Source organism: Perognathus longimembris, chromosome 5 (genome assembly GCF_023159225.1).
Source record: "Perognathus longimembris pacificus isolate PPM17 chromosome 5, ASM2315922v1, whole genome shotgun sequence".
Taxonomy (NCBI): Eukaryota; Metazoa; Chordata; class Mammalia; order Rodentia; family Heteromyidae; genus Perognathus; species Perognathus longimembris.
In genome coordinates this window covers 40,880,832-40,900,362 of record NC_063165.1, presented here as the reverse complement: position 1 = coordinate 40,900,362, position 19,531 = coordinate 40,880,832, and the positions used below count along the sequence as shown (strand labels likewise).

General features: G+C 37.4%; 1 protein-coding gene across 1 annotated transcript in view; it reads left to right on the top strand.

The window, feature by feature from the left end:
- Positions 1–19,531, top strand: part of Cfap44 (cilia and flagella associated protein 44) — a 64,660-nt gene that overhangs the window by 38,354 nt on the left and 6,775 nt on the right. Inside the window, exons 22-30 of the mRNA XM_048345820.1 lie at positions 2,811–3,007; positions 6,677–6,854; positions 7,654–7,831; positions 9,006–9,512; positions 11,914–12,117; positions 13,259–13,454; positions 15,910–16,020; positions 17,752–17,882; positions 19,327–19,443. Coding sequence (XP_048201777.1) covers positions 2,811–3,007; positions 6,677–6,854; positions 7,654–7,831; positions 9,006–9,512; positions 11,914–12,117; positions 13,259–13,454; positions 15,910–16,020; positions 17,752–17,882; positions 19,327–19,443 — 1,819 coding nt within the window. The remainder of the gene's footprint in view (positions 1–2,810; positions 3,008–6,676; positions 6,855–7,653; positions 7,832–9,005; positions 9,513–11,913; positions 12,118–13,258; positions 13,455–15,909; positions 16,021–17,751; positions 17,883–19,326; positions 19,444–19,531) is intronic.

The following is a 19,531-nucleotide window of genomic DNA, read 5'->3' as shown; positions in this document are numbered from 1 at the left end:
AAAAATTCTAAAGCTACATGAATGTTTTGACACACAAAAATATACTCCACCAATTCAGTCTGCTAGAAAAGAAATTGTAATCTTACCTTCCTTTTACTGAAAACAAAAATGGCAACAGGTCTTTAAACAGAAGTGTTAGCAGAATTATCATTAAAATACTTCATTCCTTAGTGCTCACTTTTAAATCACACCTTAAACAGCAGTGTATGCTAAGCAATTTTGAAGAGAGCTCATTATCTGATGTACCCTACTAAAATATTGTGAAGAAATGTTTCCATTGAATTTGCATATCATATGATATAACCAGAAGCATATACTTAAGGGGCTCTCATTAAAATGTAAATCTGAGTACACCTGCCTGCATCTCTCCCATAAGGCTTCCTTCCTTGCCTCTGCTGCCAGCCTATGAGCAAGTCCTGAAGTGACATAGAATTCTACCTTCAAGATATATCTTCTCTTGATTATAACAGATTGACATCTAATATTTAAGCCTTTCAGTTCTGTTCTTTATCTCCGAAATTACTTAATTGCTATGTGTTTTTACGTTACGAAAGCCTGTCAATTTTTACAAAATTCCTGCTAAGACTTTAAGTTATCTCACTGGTGTTGTTTCTGTGTCTGTTTTCTGGTGGCTAAAGTATGTCTGTTCATTTGTACCAGCTTCTTCTGCTTTTTTTTTTTGCTTGCCTGGAAAATTTTGGTTAATGGCAGACATTGTGAATCTTACATTGTAGATGCTAGATATTTTTCATACTTTTAAATACTTATCAGATATTAAAAATTAAGTTGCTTTGAAATACTTTTTTGAGGTTTGCTTTTAATCTGTTAGATGGGATCAGGAAAATCTTTGGTCTAAGGCTAATTTTTTCTCTTAATACTCTTTTGCTTATTTCACCCTCCGTCCCTTGAAGAATAAGATTTCTGGGAAAGCAAACTATTCCATCTTGTATGGGGTTTGGGATTATTCTGTGTGCTCCATGTTGGTAGTTCTTTTCCTCAGCCTCAGCTAGATGAATTGTAATGCTTGCTGATCATTATTAAGTTAAAGACTGAGGGAAGCTTGCCATGGATCTTCAGGGTTCTTGCATATTATACAGCTATCCTCTGCCTGATACTTTGCCCTGTGAATTACCTAATAAAGTCCTAGAATATTTGATCCTGGTTATTATTTGAATTCCTAAATTGTAACTAAATTGCAATCTTGTAAGAGATTAAAGTAGATAAGAAGTTCCTCTAAGAAGGACTGTTCAACATAGCAGCCAGTTTGAATTTGTCATAATATTGTTTAAAGGCATATATACACATACATACATGCATGCATGCATGCATGCATACATACATACATACCTATACATATATATGTAGGGTGTGTGTGTGTGTGTGTGTGTGTGTGTGTGTGTGTGAAGTATGAGTCTTAACCCACAATCTCTAGTCTTCCAATAAGACAGGAAAGTTGGTCTTATTCCTACTAAGATGTACTGTACCTACCTTTCCTTTCTCTTCTTTGATTCTGTGGATCTCTTAGAGCATCACTGGAAAGGTTAGAAGACCCCATGCCCTGGATCAAATAGACCTCTAGTCATCATTCTGAGGCCTTTCCATCTCTCCAGATGCTATCTGAAGAACAAAACAAGTGTTCTCAGTTCTAGAACAACATGCCCATCCTTCTTCTTGCCATGAAAAATCCCTTCCTCTCCTTCTGCCAGCTCTCAAACTCTGTCTTTACTCTCTGCTTCTCTTCGCTGGTACACACACTCTCCATCCACTAGAGCGTGGCAGCAGAGGCCATATAGAAGGACATAGTCATTATCTAGCTATATGGTATAAATTGGTAAAGGGATAAAATTGTGCCATAGTTCTCACTTTAACCAAACCAATAGGCTGAACATGGTAACTCCTGGTTTAATGATTTGCATCCCTTTTTTTATTAGTAAAGTTGGTATTTCTGTATAATTTATTTATATCTATTCTTCTGAGGGTGCAGATTTTCTTTGATTTGTTTTAGCCCCCCTAATTTTAGTTTTAGTCTCCAAGTTTGTATTATAGGCAATTGTCTTTTTGTATACATGGTGTAATGCTTTGTCATATTCTCTCATTTTTCTTAAACTTTGCTTATAGTTTAACCATGGAAAGGTTTTAATTTTAGTTTGATCAGTTCATGTTATCCATATCCTTAATATAACCTACAAGCAAGGAGTAAAACTCCAATGGATAAAAGGCAAAGGGAATATTAGAGATACAAGAATATTTGCTATGAAGAAACTTAAAAAGAAATAAATGGTTTTAAGAGATTAAATAGAATTAAAAGGAATGTGAAAATATTAAGACAACAAGCTAAGAATAATTACATGTATGTTTGTATGCGTGACTGTATATATACATATATTTAAATTCTAAAATTAAAGGTGTAGATATGAACATATTCACTACCCCCCACAACCCTCTCCTTTCTCTCGTTTGTCAGACATTATGTATAACACATAGGGAGGAAAATTCATATTTCCTCAGATTTTGATATGATCTATTTATGTTAAACATCAACTGGCCTGTAAATTTCCATTTTTACATGTATTAGCAAAGTGGTGGTATTGTTTTGGTGAATGGTGAGCTACTTAGTATATCACTAGAATTTCTATTTGCTTTTTAATCAAATGTAATCAAATACAATCCTGATTGTATATACATAGTCAAAGTCTATCATGCGCAATGGCATTATTTGTAATTTTAATATGTGTGATCTTAGTATTTAACAGTCATGTAGAATAATTAAATAGTGGCTATTGAAAATATTTGTTTTTATTTTTTTTTAGATTTCGTGATCCTCTGGAAAATGACACTATTGTAGTTCATGCCATACAAAGTGATCATAAGATAACTTCCTATAGGCTGGTGAAGCCCTCTAAGTATTACAAATTAAAGCGATCAAGTCTTGCAGAAAGAAGACAAAGCAAATTTGAGAGGTTTGAAAAGGAAGGAGCTGGAAAAAAGGATAGTCAGAAAGATGCAGGTACCCTAAATTACAAAAGGATTAAATATTACTTAAGTAATGAAGTCAAATTGTCTTTTTGTGTAAAGAAGCATTGCATATTCTATAGTGGCAAAATATCAATTTATTGTCCCCTTTCTTTCATAATAACCTGACAGGAGACAGATAATCAAGAGAAATAGTGTTGTGTGTCACTGTTGAGAATGAGATGCTATAGTTCTTTCCAACAAATACTCCATTCCTGCTTTCTTATATGATGCAGGTTGCTAACAAAAATCCATCATGGTCACATGGCTGACGGGGTTAAAATAGAAGATGCTGTGATTTTCTTAACTTTTACTTCCAAAACATCTCCAATCTAGAATTTTTCCAAATGGATAGTTTTTAGACAGTGTATTTTTCCACATTCATAGTTTTCACACCTAATATAAACCTAAAACATTGCATTTCAGACTATTTTTCAAGAACATATGCTTTGAACAGAATTATAAGCTCAGAGTACGTGTGTGGGAATGTGGTCTTTAATCCTAGCAATCTGTGGGGTCTTTTTGGGTGGGGGAGGATACTGTCTGCAAGGTAGCTAAGAATTCTGAGTTTGTTGAAGGGCTCAGTCAAGAATGAATAAAGGGAGCTGGGAAGCTTATTAGCAAGAGTGCTTGCCTCCTCATATACATGAAGCCCTGGGTTCGATTCCCCAGCACCACATATATAGAAAACGGCCAGAAGTGATGCTGAGTGCTAGCTAGAAGTGGCAGAGTGCTAGCCTTGAGCAAAAAGAAGCCAGGAACAGTGCTCAGTCCCTAAGTCCAAGCCCCAGAACTGGCAAAAAAAAAAAAAAAAAAAAGAATGAATAAAGGGTGCCCTAGCTTGCCAAATCTAGGCCGCTGCTGCCCATGATATATTAACATTAGTAACATTAACTCTTATTCCTCTTGTTCATTGAGAAGTCTTTAATGTCTCCTTTCTGCATCTAGGATAAATTGTAAAACCATTATCGTGGCTATTTTAACTCTTCTACAATCTTCTCAGAATCTCTGTTTCTGGGGCTGGGAATGTGGCATAGTGGTAGAGTGCTTGCCTAGCATGCATGAAGCCCTGAGTTTGATTCCTCAGTACCACAGAAAAAGCCAAAAGTGGAACTGTGGTAGCCTTGAGTGGTACAGTGAGTAAAAAGAAGCCACAGACAATGCTCAGGCCCTGAGTTCAAGGCCCAGGACTGGCAAAAAAGAAAGAATCTCTGTTTCTGATAGTAGCTTTGCATACTGCTCAGCTTACCTGTGTAGACCATTGTTCAGCTTTGTGCTCCCTAATTATTTCTGATTCTTCTGTGGCCAGGCTGCTGTACTGAAGACCTCTCTCCATTCTGAAGCTTACTCTTTTACATATGACTTTTGGAGATAGTAATGTTGAAACTCAGGGCCACATGCTTACTCTACTTGTCAGTCAGTCTTTTGTGCTTTAGTTACTTTTCAGGTAGAGGAGTCTCACATATTTGCCCAGGCCAATCCAGGCTAGACTGTGATATTCCTATTTACACCTCCTGCGTAACTGGGATGAAAGGTGCATACCACACTGCCCAGCTTGTTGGCTGATGTGGGGAGGGGGCAGGTCTCACTAGCTTTTTACTTCAGTTTGTCTCAAACCAGGATGCTCCCTATCTCTGCCTCCTAAGTTTCTGGGATTGTAGGTGTGTACCATTACTGTGTGCCTGGCCTATTTTAATTCTACTAGTTCTTGAGGATCCAAATCAAATGATAGTTTGTTAAGAAGCTTTCGCATGGCCACCTGTGCCTTAACAAAATTTTTTCTATACTTCAATGTATTTGAGATATGAAATATTAGGTGACAACTTATAGACCATATAACTATCTTCTACTATTATTTATTCTATGTATATCTAAAGTATATCTTTATGTAGCTTGAACATGAAGAGTAATTCCCCATGAGATACTAGTGACTTAACAGAGTCAATATTTTTGTGTACACCAGCCCAAAGACTTGAACTCAGGGCCTGGGTACTGTCCCTGAGCTATTTTGTGCTCAAAGGTAGCACTGTACCACTTGAGCCACTCTACTTCTGGCTTTTTGGTGGTTAACTGGAGATAAGAGTCCCATGGACTTTCCTGCTCAGGCAGGCTTCATACCATGATTCTCAGATCTCAGCCTCCTGAGTTGCTAGGATTACAGGCATAAGCCACTAACACCTGGCAAGTCAATAATATACCAGTTATGTATTTAATTATATGCTTCCAAATAGTTTTTTTTTTTTTTTTTGGCCAGTCCTGGGCCTTGGACTCAGGGCCTGAGCACTGTCCCTGGCTTCTTCCCGATCAAGGCTAGCACTCTGCCACTTGAGCCACAGCGCCGCTTCTGGCCGTTTTCTGTATATGTGGTGCTGGGGAATCGAACCTAGGGCCTCGTGTATCCGAGGCAGGCACTCTTGCCACTAGGCTATATCCCCAGCCCAACCAAATAGTTTTTTAATTGGCCAACGACCACATAAGTTGGTATGTGCCTCCTCTAGTTATAAATAGGATTCATTGCTTTCTCTTCCTTCCCTTAGTATTGCAAATAGTCTTCCTCAGCTTTCTGATACCTGTCAGTAACCCATCATCATTGATTTTCTTCTCTAATTACTTCATATATCTGTTTTATACTACTGATTTTTAAATAAGATCCTTCAGAGCAATACTTAAAATTTAGATATTTTTTATTTTGGCATTCTACAGGAGAGGTAGCATTCACCTTTTTTTTTTTGTTTTGTTTTGTTTTTTGCCAGTCCTGGGGCTTGAACTCAGGGCCTGAGCACTGTCCCTGGCTTCTTTTTTTGCTCAAAGCTAGCACTCTATCACTTGAGCCACATCAGCACTTCTGGCTTTTTCTATAAATGTGGTACAGAGGAATTGAACCCAGGGCTTCATGTATACAAGGCAAGTACTTTACCAATAGGCCATATTCCCAGCTCCCTAGCATCCACCTTAATGAAGGTCCAGTTAGCAATCTTTTAGCTACAGAGCTAAAAAATTATTTAAAAGTACACTTATATGATGATTCTATTTTTCACTGTCCAATTTTAATATTACATGAGACATTCAATACTTTATTTTAAAACACATTTTGTACTGATTTTGTTCAACTGTGGGCTGATGTTAAATATTCTGAGCATGTTTAAAGCAGGCTCCACTAATTAATAATGCTCTGTAGGCTATGTGTGTTAAATGTGCCTTAGATTTAACAGTTTTCCATTGCTAATAAGTTTCTCAGAATATAACCCAATTGTAAGTCAGGGAGCATTTGGGTTTGAGGGACTGAATTTATGATACTTGTTTCAGTAAAAATTAATTGTATTCTGTGGATCATTTTTACACAGCAAGTTAAAATAATTGTTGAAGTATCTTTATCTGCCTCAAAAACACTGGAAATAGTTTTTTTTTTTTTTTCCCTAGTGTTGGAGCTTGAACTCAGGGCTTGAGCTCTGTCTTGAGCCATTCTGTGCTCAAGGCTAGCGCTCTACCACTTGAGCCACAGCACAGTTTCTGGCTTTTTTTGAGTAGTTTATTGGAGATAAGAGTCCCATGGACTTCTCTACATGGGATGGCTTTGAACCACCATCCTCAGATCTGCGTAGCTAGGATTACAGATGTGAGCCATTGGTGGTCAGCTTGGAAATAATAATGATTCTTTGTTCAGGTGGGAGTATTAGCATACAAGAAGAAGAATCACTTATAGAAAAAGGGAAGAAACTTCGACCTAGAACTCTAAGTGAGATTATGATAGAAAATCAAATTGAGAAAACAAGGAAACTTATACAAAAAGCTGAAAAGGCCCAACTAAAGATTCTCCAAAGAAGGAAAGAATGGGATGAACTGTAAGTTTGGTTTTAACCTAAATCCTTATCCTTTTTTTTTTTTTTTGGCCAGTCCTGGGCTTGAACTCAGGGCCTGAGCACTGTCCCTGGCTTCTTTTTGCTCAAGGCTAGCACTCTGCCACTTGAGCCACAGCACCACTTGTGGCCATTTTCTGTATATGTGGTGCTGGGGAATTGAACCCAGGGCCTCAGGTATACGAGGCAAGCACTCTTGCCACTAGGCCATATCCCCAGCCCACTCCTTATCCTTTTAATATGTGAGCCCCAAATTTTATCTTTGCAAATTTTGTATATATTGAAAAAATATTTTATATTTGAAATATATACCTTATATTCAAAGACATTATATAATATATATGTATGTTGAAATGCTCTTAATAAGTATACTGAGGTAATTCTTTTAAAAATTATTGTAAAGGTGATATACAGAGAGGTTATAGTTATATAAGTCAAGTTATCAGTGTATTTCTTTTTGAACAGTGTCACCCCTCCCTCAATTTCTCCCAGTTTTCCCTCTCCCGACCCTCACTGAGGTGATTCTTTTATTCTTTAATACTGTGAGTTACAGTAATCTAGTGATATGAGTATAATAACATATTCATATATTATTGTGTCTGGGATAGTCATTAATTTGCTTCAAAAATATTCAGTAATTAAAAAAAAAACTGGTTTGGTCTTCCAGAATAAAGTGATATAATGAAAGCATTTCCTGATTGAATTCTAGAATGTAGCTTTATTAAGATAGATAAGTTAGGATTTATTATTATATTTGTGTCTTGGTTGTCTATTTTTCTGATAGATACAAGAGTAAACCTGATGATGACTATGAAGATCCCAAAGATGTTCAAGCCATCAAAGAAGCCCAAACATGCATGGGAGATTTCAATCTGAAAACAGCCCCAGACTACAAGATTCCTGAGCACATGAGAATAAATGCTGCCAAGAAGGAAGAGGAACTGGGACAACTGGACTCTTTGGTACTTATCCCTGCATATCTTAGCATTCTAGTTGAATTCTGTTCCATCAGAATTATGGATATATAGCCACAGAATTCGAAGGTTGATGTTATTTTTATGGATACCTAGAATGCTTTCCTTTTCTTTTTATAAGCAAGGAAATGAAGGTCTAGAGAGAACAGGAGATATTAACTAAAATGGCAGAACCAGTCTTCATTTTAATTATATAGCACAATACCAGTCACTTGGTTGAAAGCTTTTCACTTTTTATTTCTGAAATTCAAACCATCCCTTACTGGATTTAGTTCTTAGATGTCATGAACCACCAGGAACTTAGAGGAAATTTTATTGCTAATTTTTTTTTACAGCACGACTAGCTTTTTTATGAGCAACTGAACCTATTAACATGTCCCTTTCTGACTTTCTCTACATTTTTCTAAACTGGATCTAATTACCCTAATATTCATGTTTCTCATTAATGTTTCTTCTTCCTGACATGTTAATTCCTTGTGCATTATTAGAACTAACATTTAACTTGACATCAGTGGCTCACACCACTAATACTAACTATTCAGAAGGCTAGAACTCTGAGGATTAAGGTTCGAAGCCAGCCTAGGTAGCAAAGTCTATAAAACTCCATCTCCAATTAACTAGCAAAAATACATACAGAGGTATGACTCAAAGTGGCAGAGTGCTAACTGTGAGCAAGAATTGGGGGAAAAAAGTTTGAGGCCTTGAGTTCAAGCCCCAGTATGGGGAGTAGGTGAAGGAAAGGAAGAAGGAGGGGGGATGCTTGTAGTGTGGTTGAAAGTAGGCAGCCTGTGTACTTTATGTCTGAGCTAAAGAGATCAAAGTTTCTCTTCCCTGGAGAGTAGTCAGGAAGTACTTATATTAGGAAAAAGGTCAAAGGAAAACCCTTATAAGCCAGTATAGGAAAGAAAAGAAGAGAGAAGAGGAGAGGGGAGGGGGTGGGGAGGGGAGGGGAGAAAGGGGAGGGGAACAGAGGTATAAATGAGGAAATCGTAAAAGCTAAAGATATGGGTTATTTAGAGCTAAAAGACAGGACAGATACACTTAAATTTTTTTTAACTAAGCCTAGCCATGGAAGGATGAAAGCAAATGATAATTTAAGGTGTCCTTTGCCAAAAGGTTGTCATTTTGCTTCCTTTACTACTTGCTTTGTTTTGTTTTCCAGGTCCATAGAAAGAAAAGACACATGAACAAATGCATCATCTCTCTCCGGGATCTTAAAGTAGCTGTTGTTGAGGAAATACAATGCTTGATACAGGAACTGAAGACCATTCACTCTATCATTCACACATCCAAACACATCCCCATCCCACAGCCCCCTCAGATATACCCAGATGAAATACCGGAAAAGAGATTTCAGTACAATGAGGAAACACTCGTGAAGTTTAAGCAAAAGCAGATGAAAACTGAAGAGGGAAAGTTGGAGCTTGGGAGACAGAGTCTATCTATGAGCACAGGCGGAGGATTCCTCAAGGTGTCTTCTGGAAAGGATGGATATGTGACCACAAGGGATTCCTTATCTAGGTCATCCAAGGCATCAGCCTACGGTCTGGGGCTAGACATTCTAAAGTCCACGGAATTTGAAAAGGCAGAGCCAACTGAGGTGGAACTGGAGATTGCCAAGAGGGATGAGGTTAAGCACTTGTACATGCAGCAGTATTTGAATGACAGGGTAAGAGTTTAAGCTGCCCCTGTATTTATTGCTGAAAGAAAGGAAACCTGTGGAAGAACTAGATCTAGTTTACGGTTGGTTTGTTTTAAACTCCTCTACATTAACCTTTCCTAAACCCTGACTGACCACTCAGTAATGGCTTAGCTTGCTCCCTACTCTTGGCTTTCTGGAAACCTTTGTACTCTGATGAAAGCTTTGATATTTTTCAATTTTTTTCTTCTCCTTTTTTTTTTTTAAAGCTAAGAATGATGAGCAACTCCATGTTTCAGTAAATTGGCATCTAAGTGAGGTCAAGGGAAGGGAAGGAGCAACTTTTAGAGGATAGATGAAGCATAATTTAAAATCTTCCTGAAACATGAGCACCTGCTTTTCACACCATTCTTTCTCTAATGTGTGATTTGCCCCCATAGTTGGGGGAGTACTTAGGATAATGACTGGGTTTGAAATTTTTCTGGAGCTTGAGTGGGAAGTGTTGCGATTTCTAGGAAAATTGGGACCAGACTGGGGACAGACATGCAGGATATGCCTTGAATAAGAAAGGAAATGAAACTTTTTGAATCAGTTGTGACCAGCCACATAGAGTCCCCCCACCCTTCAGTATCTTTTCAGTTTTACCCTGTGAGAGTGACCCCCATAACTTCCCAATCTATTCTCAAATCTAATCTTTTATCTTTACTTCACTCAGCCCCATTTTTTCACTGTTCCTGCCTCCTCTCTTTGCCCCTCCCTTTTATATATGTGCCTTTCCTTTGCTACTTGTGTTTGCTTGCTTGTAGCAACTTCCTTTCAGAGCTGAGCCATCACACAGAGATAGCCTAGCTGGCTTCCACACCCTCTGCAATATCTACTGCCCTCATTACATACACTCCTTGCTTCTGAACTCCATTGCATCTGTTGTTGGCACATGTCTTTGTTTTATGAATGTAACAAATATTTATTGAACATCAATATGTAAAAATAGTGCTACTTAGGTAGTAGTAGAAAATATTCAAGAAAAAATGCATTTTGTCTCCTGATACCTCTTGGAGGATATCAATAGTGATGAAGAATAAAAACAAATACAACCCTATACATATTGAAGATCTATGTGGGTTACTTCCAGAATGGTGTTGTGATAAAGAAAATATAGTCTTGTCCCTCAAGAAACTTAGGCATTAATGTATGAAACTGTAACCTCTCTGTACATCAGTTTGATAATAAAAATTTGAAAAAAAAAAAAAAGAAACTTAGGCATAATTGAAATTTATTGAACCAAGCATTAAAGGGGAATCCCCAAGATGCAGTGTGGCTATAGGCCACACTTTTTAAAAAGTTTCTTTTTTCTTCTCCAGGTTTATTTTATTTTATTTCATTCTCCAAAATTATGTAATCCCACTAATCTTCCTTTGTTCTAGCCCCTCATTTGGGCATTCTCTACACTTGGCAGTTGAGACCTCATCCAATGTAAAATGTCCAAATGAATACAAAACATACACTGGTTTGCCTCATAATATTATACTATTTTCCTCAGGAAAAACCCTTCATCTCTTCATATGCTTTGGGATGAAGTGACTACAGCTGTGCAAAAAAAAAAAAATCAGAACAAAACTGAAGAAGAGACAGTAGAAAAAGGGTCTGGGCCAGGAATTGTGATTCTTAGGCTCCTATTCTATCATTCTTATGTTAGGAAAACCACCTTGTGTCTCCATTTGTAAAGTACCAAAATAGAACAGTTCTTTGGTGACTCAAAGACTGGTTATTTAACAATATTTACCATTCTTTAACTTTGAAAGATTTCCAAAATAAGCTTAGGGAGTACATTCACTTAGGGTACTATGAGAAAGACGCTGTGGGGGAGGGCAGTAAAGAGCAGACAGATATAGACACCATGCACAAAGAACTTGTACTTCATACACTGCAGCGAGAAGGGGTATTGTTATCAATGGTTTAATCGATGGTGAAGAAATAGTTTTACAAACTACTGGAAGTATGAGGCGAGGGGTGAGTATGCTTAAAGTATTCTGTACAAATCTAAGAAAACAGAACCTGTTGTAATTGTTTTGAGAAGGGAGGGAGAGGGGAATGAAAAAGAGAAATAGAGAGGATAGATTTGATTGGGGCACACTGCATGCATATATGGAAACATCACCATGAAACCCCTTTGTACAAATACATACTAATAAAACATCGGTAAAAGAAACAGAACGATACTTACTGAATCTCCACTATTGAATAATTTAATTCATGCTAATTTAACTTAATACACTTTACTTTGACCATTATAGATAATCCTTCACTTATTGCAAGAGCTTAATGAAGAATACTTTTAGGTAAATTAGTCTAAATGCTTCAGTAGTTAAATAAAATGCATTTTACATTTCCTTTTAAGTTATATATCCTCACATCTGTTTTTCTACCTCAGATCCACGAACTGATTGTTACTTTTGATGCAGAACTCCATCTTTTGAGACATCAGAAACTGAAACTAGACACTCAGATGAAATTATCTGACCTACACCATGTCACATTATTTCAAGAAATGCTTCTTCTCAAAAACTTTGAAAAACAGGAAAACATACTTCAAGAGCGTGTTAATTCTTTAGACAAAGAGGAGCAGGACATGCAAGTAAGAGCAGGCACAACCCTAGCTGCTGCTTCTTAATTATGAAGAAGACTTGATTCTTTTTCCTTTCTTTCTTTTCTTGACTTAACTTTCCCACTTGTCCTAACCCTCACTTTCTCTTGTCTTCTCTCTTCTTTTTCCCCTGTGTTACATGTGCTCATTATCCATCTTTATTTTCCTTGGTCAGAAAGAAAGGGCATAGATAGTTTAGTGAATTTTATCCAATGTTTTGTACAGTAGGAAAAGGAAAATTTTAGAAGTGAGCTTTATATCTTATTTATCTATGGATTATATATCTATATTTTGTTACAAACTATCATAGGAATTGACTTTCTTAAGCCGTGATGAATCATTTCAGTGTAGTTTTATTTTATTTTATTTTATTTTATTTTATTTTTGGCCAGTCCTGGGCTTGGACTCAGGGCCTGAGCACTGTCCCTGGCTTCTTTTTGCTCAAGGCTAGCACTCTGTCACTTGAGCCATTTTCTATATATATGGTGCTGGGGAATCAAACCCAAGGCTTCATGTATACAAGGCAAGCTCTCTTGCCACTAGGCCATATTCTCAGCCACCATTTCAGTGTAGTTTATACCAGAATATCACAGGGAACAGTTTTTTAATAGCTATATTTTGAATTTAAAGTAATGTCATTTTGTTAAAGAGAAAGGATTCTAGTTATTTTCATTACTGAGTAAGGTCAATTTTTAGGTACATCAGCTTCTTTAGGGATAATGTCTTTGTTGTTATCATATATCAATACAGAGAGATCTTTGTTTTTGAGACATGCTAAAATATTGACTGTCATCCAGATATCAAGAAAAATTCTAATTTTTGAATTTAGTAGTTGTGCAAAGGGATTTCAATTTGACATGTCAATTTGTGAATATAATACATCTAATTGATTGAATTTGAATTTTTTTGAAAAAAAGAAAAACCTAAGCAATAGAAATCTGGTCTCTCTGATTCTGAATTCAGCTGACTTTTACAAAAGAACTATACATTTTTAACCATTTTAATCTTTGCAAACATTTGACATGAATATCTATTAAGAAGTGTTCATGTAGATTGTACCTTTGTTTAGAAAGTATATCATTCTCTCAAATGGATTCATTAGAAACATTTATTCTTGCTTTTATTCTTTCAGTGGAAAATAAATGAAACTCTTAAAGAGATGGAAGAGAAAAGAAATGGCATCAGTACACTCCTGGAACAGGAAAAGGCACTCTATGCTAGTTTCCAAATAGCTCTTGGAGAAAACAACAAATTTGCAAACTTTCTTATCAAAGTCCTAAAGAAGAAGATTAAGCGAGCAAAGAAAAAGGAGGTTGAAGGAGATGCTGGTTTGTAGTCTTCTCTACATATCATACCATTTTCTCTCTGACATGAAGTAGAGATGTTCTTGAGAATCCTCCTAGATTCTGCTTTAAAAACTGACAATGTAAAAAAAATGGACAATGTAGCATAATGTAAGGGTTATCAAAGAGGAGATATAAGAGTGTATAAGCCTGGGTGGTGTCTAAACATCTAGGGTGTTGGGGGGAGGGAGAGAGATTGTATCTTGGAATGTCATTATTTCTCTTTTGATTCTAAAGGATAGTGTTGGTGGATACAGTGAACGTGAGTAGTAGTTATTTTCTTTGAAGACTTGATGTACATTATTGTATGCCCTCCTGGCCTTTAGAATTTCTACTGAGCAATCAGTTTGCTGTTAATGTAGTAGATCTGTCTTTAAATGTGCTTTCTCTCTTGCATATTTTACTTTTTCTTGTGTTTTTAGCAATTTATGTCATTAAGAAGTTCTTTTCTGGTCATGTCCATTTGGGGTACTAAATGCTTCCTGGACTTGGGTACCCATCTCTTTCCCAAGATTTGGAAATTTTCTGTTCTTAGGTCATTGAATGTATTTTGTGTGCTCTCACCTGAAGCTCTTCTACCATTGGTGTGCCAGTAAGCTAGATGTTTTGTTTAGTGGTGCCCTGAGATTTTGTGTTTTCAAAATTCTTATTTTTAATTTTTTGTCTGAATGTAATATTTTGAAACATTTGTCACTAAGCTCTGAGTTTTTCTTCTTTTTGATCTTGTCTATTGTTGAGTCTTTCAGTTGAGTTTTAAAAGTTCTAAATTACGTTGAGTACCAGTGGTTCTTGTAATCCTAGCTACTCAGGAGGCTGAAATCTTAGGATTGTGGTTCACAGGAAGCCCAGGCAGGATAGTTCTCTAGATCCTTGTTCTTATGTTGAGATTGAACATCTGTTAAGATGAATATGCCTTCCACTTTTATGTGTTAATCTTTGTATGTAGTTTTCTTCTGATGACAGAATATCAGTGGGTTGTGTAATATTGATTTTATTTCCAACTGGACACAATAGTAGCTCTCTGTAGTGCCTTTGGTTATGATGTATTGGTTCAGCCCCAGAGCATACTGTATCAAAGACAAAGAGACCCAACATCTCTATAGGTCTTGGAAGACTGGGATCATTCTGGCACTCTAGGAAAATGTGGTTTAGACAGCAGAGTATATGGGATTCAGTCTCGGATTACTCCTGTAAGGAAGTGGTAGCTCTAATCAGGTGATGGAGGGTCCAACAGGCACTTTTGACTTTGGCTGTGATAGAGGAAGCTATTCTGAGGTTGGTTTCTCCAGTCATTAAAGAACCTGAAGCTCTTGTCCTCTGACTGGACACCAGTACAAGTCTCGGTACTTAGTGGGAAAGTAGGGGAGGTCATTAGAGTTTCTCCTCAGTGAATCTCATGGCATTTTGGCAGCCCTATGCAATCTGACAAAGTATATCTGCAATTGCTATAGAGGTCCTGCACAGATGCAGTGTCAGCAACTGTTCTGTTTTTCCTCTTTACTCTTGCTATGGGAATGTCTGTCCAGGAGTGGGACCTCAGAATTCCTATAGCTTGGCCTATCTGGGGATAGGTTGATTTATGGAAGCTTATAGCTCCTCTGTTTTAAAGTAGAAGTGTTTGGCAGGGTTTGTGCAATACTGTGTTATGATTAAAGCTGATGCAACTCCTCTCAGCTAAGCTGGAAGTGTACCTCATAGGCAAAGCACCTAGCTAACATTCTGGAGGCCCTAGACATGATACCTAGCTCCAGAAAAAAGAAAGCAAGAAAATCAAATAGGAATTGCAGATTGGTGATGTGTGGTTCACACTCAAGGTGTTTAAAAGAAAATGGGCTGGGATGGAGTGGAGAGGCCTATATCTCCATACCTACCCTTGGGAACAGATTATTTACATATTTAAATATATTTGTGTTTTATAAGGATATTACATATGAATTTGTAATTAGACTATTTCTTGTCACTCATGAAAGATGAACAGGGTAGATTGTTCAGGATATCTACTTCAAAAGGGCTATGCAGTCAGAGAGATAGAGAGATGGAGCACATCAAGGAAAAGTAAGAAATCTATCACAGAGGCAATCAGTGAACAGAAAATTACTAACAATTAGGATAATTCTTTCCTAAATGTCCTAAAAGAAGTTTTGCTGAAAGTGCCAAAAGTGTTAACATATAGATGATGTGAATGTGAGGGCTTGGATTAGCTATCAAGAGTAGAATCTTCAACTTCAGCAGAATTCTTGCTACAACTGGACTAAATGGGCTAAGGACAGGTATGGTTTCTATGTTTACATATTTTGAACTCTTCTGAAATATTCAGTAATTTCTTATGTGATGTCTTTGTTACTTTCCTGGTGAGTGACTCATTAAGAAATACTTTGAAGATCTAGTATTTAGTTTAAAACATAGCAACTCTGCTAACAAAGTCCTCCTCTCTCCATAGATGAGGATGAGGAGAGTGAATCATCAAGTGAGGATGAGTCTAGTTTGGAGAGTGATGAGGATGAATCCGGGTCTGAAGATGAGGTTTTCGATGATTCCATCTGTCCTTCAAGTAAGTTGCTCTCTGTGAAGCATGATACACAATACTGACAATGTCCTTTGCTTATTTCTCAGTTCTCTAGTAATAAAGTTAAATGAAAATGTGAATTCAAGCTGTGTGAAGTTGAGTCTAATGCTTTGTGGGGCTTTCTAGATGATTTCCTATCTATTCCTCTAAGCAACCTTTTATGAATAACAATTTACAGACAAGTCAAAGTTAATTAGGTAGAAAATTTCATTTTACAGAGAAACACTAAGTTAAAACATGTAGGTACTTATTTTCACAATACTTTTAAAGAACTCACTCAAATTTGCTATATTTCAAATCTATTTGTTAAGGGCAGTTTGATCCAACTTCCTGGAAATGGAAATTATCTATCTATCTATCTATCTATCTATCTATCTATCTATCTATCTCTATCTATCTATCTATCTATCTATCTATCTATCTATCTATCTATCTATCTATCTATCTCTACTGCTTTCACTGGTGCAAGCTAGTCTGGACCAACTTGACTATCATCTGCACACTCTCAGCAAGTGAATAGTTCAGTAGATGAAACCAATTTTTTTTTCAATTTTTTATTATCAAACTGATGTACAGAGAGGTTACAGTTTTGAAACCAATTTCTGTTAGTCTGCAATTCAGATTTCTCAATGTTTAAAGTTTCAACCTAAATTTAAAAGTTTCATTTCAAATAAAGTTTAAATCTTGTTTTAATTTTGAAAATTAAGGCCTTGTTCATATTACAGTATTTATGAGTTAAAGAGATCAGAAACTCTTAGAATGCAGCTGGGTTTAATCCAGCAGGAATAAAGGGTTTAGATAACATCACACAGCCAGTGAAATAGTAGAAACTGAGGTTTTTAAATTTCATTTCAGCCTCCTCCTCCTCCTCCTCCTCCTCCTCCTCCTCCTCCTCCTCCTCCTCCCCCCTCCCCCTCCCCCTCCCCCCTCCTCCCCTTCCCCCCTCCCCTCCCCTCCCCCATCCTGGGGCTTGAACTCAGGGCCAGAGCACTGTCCCTGGTTTCATTTTTGCTCAAGGCTAGCACTCTATCACTTGAGCCACAAAGCCACTTCTGGCTTTTTCTAGATGTGTAGTGTTGAGGAATCGAGCCCAGGCCTCATATATGGGAGGCAAGCACTCTGCCACTAGGCCATATTCCCAGCCTCCCTTTGTGTTCTTTTTTACAGTGCTAGGAATTGAAATGGAAGCCTGGCACATACTAAGCAAGTGCTCTACCTCTGAGCTACATCCCCATCCCTTGGCTTTTTGAGACAGGTTCTCACTATGTAATTCAGGCTGGCCTTGAACTTATAATCTTTCCTGCTCTCTCTCCATGTTGATTCTAATTTAGTAGTTTACTTTCAGTTTTTTTTTTTAAATCTATTTCTTGGTGAGTCAATATAGCTTAAAGTGTAATACAGAGCAAATAGCGGATGCTCTTGAGGCCCATTGTGTCCCAACCAAGTATGTCACTTCTTTTCAGATCTTCACCTAAAGAAAAAGAACAATAATTTCTACCTTGCATGGCCTAGTCTTAGTCTGTAGTATTTTTACTGGCTCAGAGTTTGTGTAGACCTTCAATATTGTGGACCAATGGAGCCAAAGATATAGTAGAAGCTTGATAGTGTGGATATATGAATAGACATTGATTCTGAAGCTTCAAAGTTCACACCTCTAATACTATTACATTCTCTAACCAATGGGATGCTTTTTTTTTTTTTCAACTCTCTTTCCAGACTGTAATCCAGCTCTTTTTGAACTGGCCCTTCAACAACGAGAGAAAAGGCTGGACATTGAGGATGCCTTAGTAGAAGAAAAAAAAATTGTTGATAACCTCAAAAAGGAATATGACACAATGTCCAAAAAAGTATGGCTGTCTGTCTACTTATTTTTCCTCTCTCAGCATGATATGTGTCCTCTCCTTCTTCGTCCTACTTTTGGTGTTGATCCTAAGGCTTGGACTTAGGCCTGGGCACTCACTGCTCCTGAGCATTTGTGCTCAAGGCCAGTCCTCTACTACTTGAACCAGAGATCCACTTCTGGCTTTTTGGTGGTTAATTGGAGATAAGAGTCTCATGGACTTTCTTGCCTGGGATGGCTTCAACTGTACTCATCAGATCTCAGCCTCCTGAGTAACTGGTACTCAGCTGAGTCACTGGCACTTAGCACCTTTGCTCTTTGCTGATTGGCCTTTGTCTCCAAATTTTAAATCAGGGCGTCATGATAGGCAGACACTATCACTTGAACAATGCTCTCAGTGCTTTATTTTCTTTAGTTTTGAATAAGGTCATACCCTTTGCTCAGGTTAGCTTGACTCTATGTTTACTGCTAGTGGGAATGAGGTGCTACTGAACCAAGCTTTACATTGGTTGAATTGGTGTCTTGTGAACATTTTTCCTTGGCTGGTTTCATGTCACAATTGTCTCTAATGTCCACCTTCTGAGTAGCTCTCTAGGATTACTACTAGCTACTTCACCCAGCATTTTATTATGTAAAGTTATAAGGAAACATGACACATACCCCTCCACAATAAATGTATATATGTTTATAAATTATATTCAAGAAATACTGTTTCAATGTATTTTGTAGATTATGAAATGCTGAAAAGGATGAGATTAAAAATAGACAGAAGTATTTTCTTCTTGTAGGTTAACAGATGATTTGGGGATCCCCTGGGGTGTTTGCATATCATATTGGAGATTGCTAAGCTAAACAACCAGTATATTATTTTTTCTTTTTTGTTGTTGTTTCCTGGGCATTTTCTGTTTTAGGTCCTCTTGTCTAGAGTAGCATTTCCCCACTTGGTTTATATTCAGAAATATTTTTAATAGTTTGCTTCTCTTCCTGCAAAATAGGAAATGATCTGGAAAAGTTTCATGTTTTTCAAGAATGGACATGCTTTAAAAACATTATAATTAGAGTTGTATTGCTTCAAAGCACTTTCTTCTTTAATTTCTTGGGGTCATTATGACCAAACAAGAGTCCTAGTATTCTCACAAAGAGCTTTCCTGCCCAGGGCCACTTTTCATGCCAAAAATGGAAGGTGAGGACATGTGTTCTCACCTTTTATTTATAAAACATTTACAACTCTGGACATAGGATGATTGAAAAGGTGATGTGGACTGTACTGGACAGGAAGAAAATAATTTAAATTCCTGGATTATCGCCCGAAGGCAGGCCCTTAATCACAGCCCAGCACAACAATCCTGCTCACATAGTACTTCTCCCCCAAAGGCCATTACTTACCACTGTAGGTGTGCTGCTTTTGGTCATGTAGTCTTCCCAACAGCTTTCAATGGGACTTTCTACAGGTGAAAGTTGTGGCAATGAATCTGAATGCAGCTGAGGAGGCCCTGGAGGCTTATCAGAGGGAGAAGCAGCAGCGACTGAATGAACTGCTGGTTGCAATTCCACTCAAGCTCCACCAGGTGATGAGGCTGAGAGATGGCCACCTATCTGAGCAGAAGCATTCTCACCACAAAGCTTTCCTAGACTAAGATTCCTGGGTCAACTGTA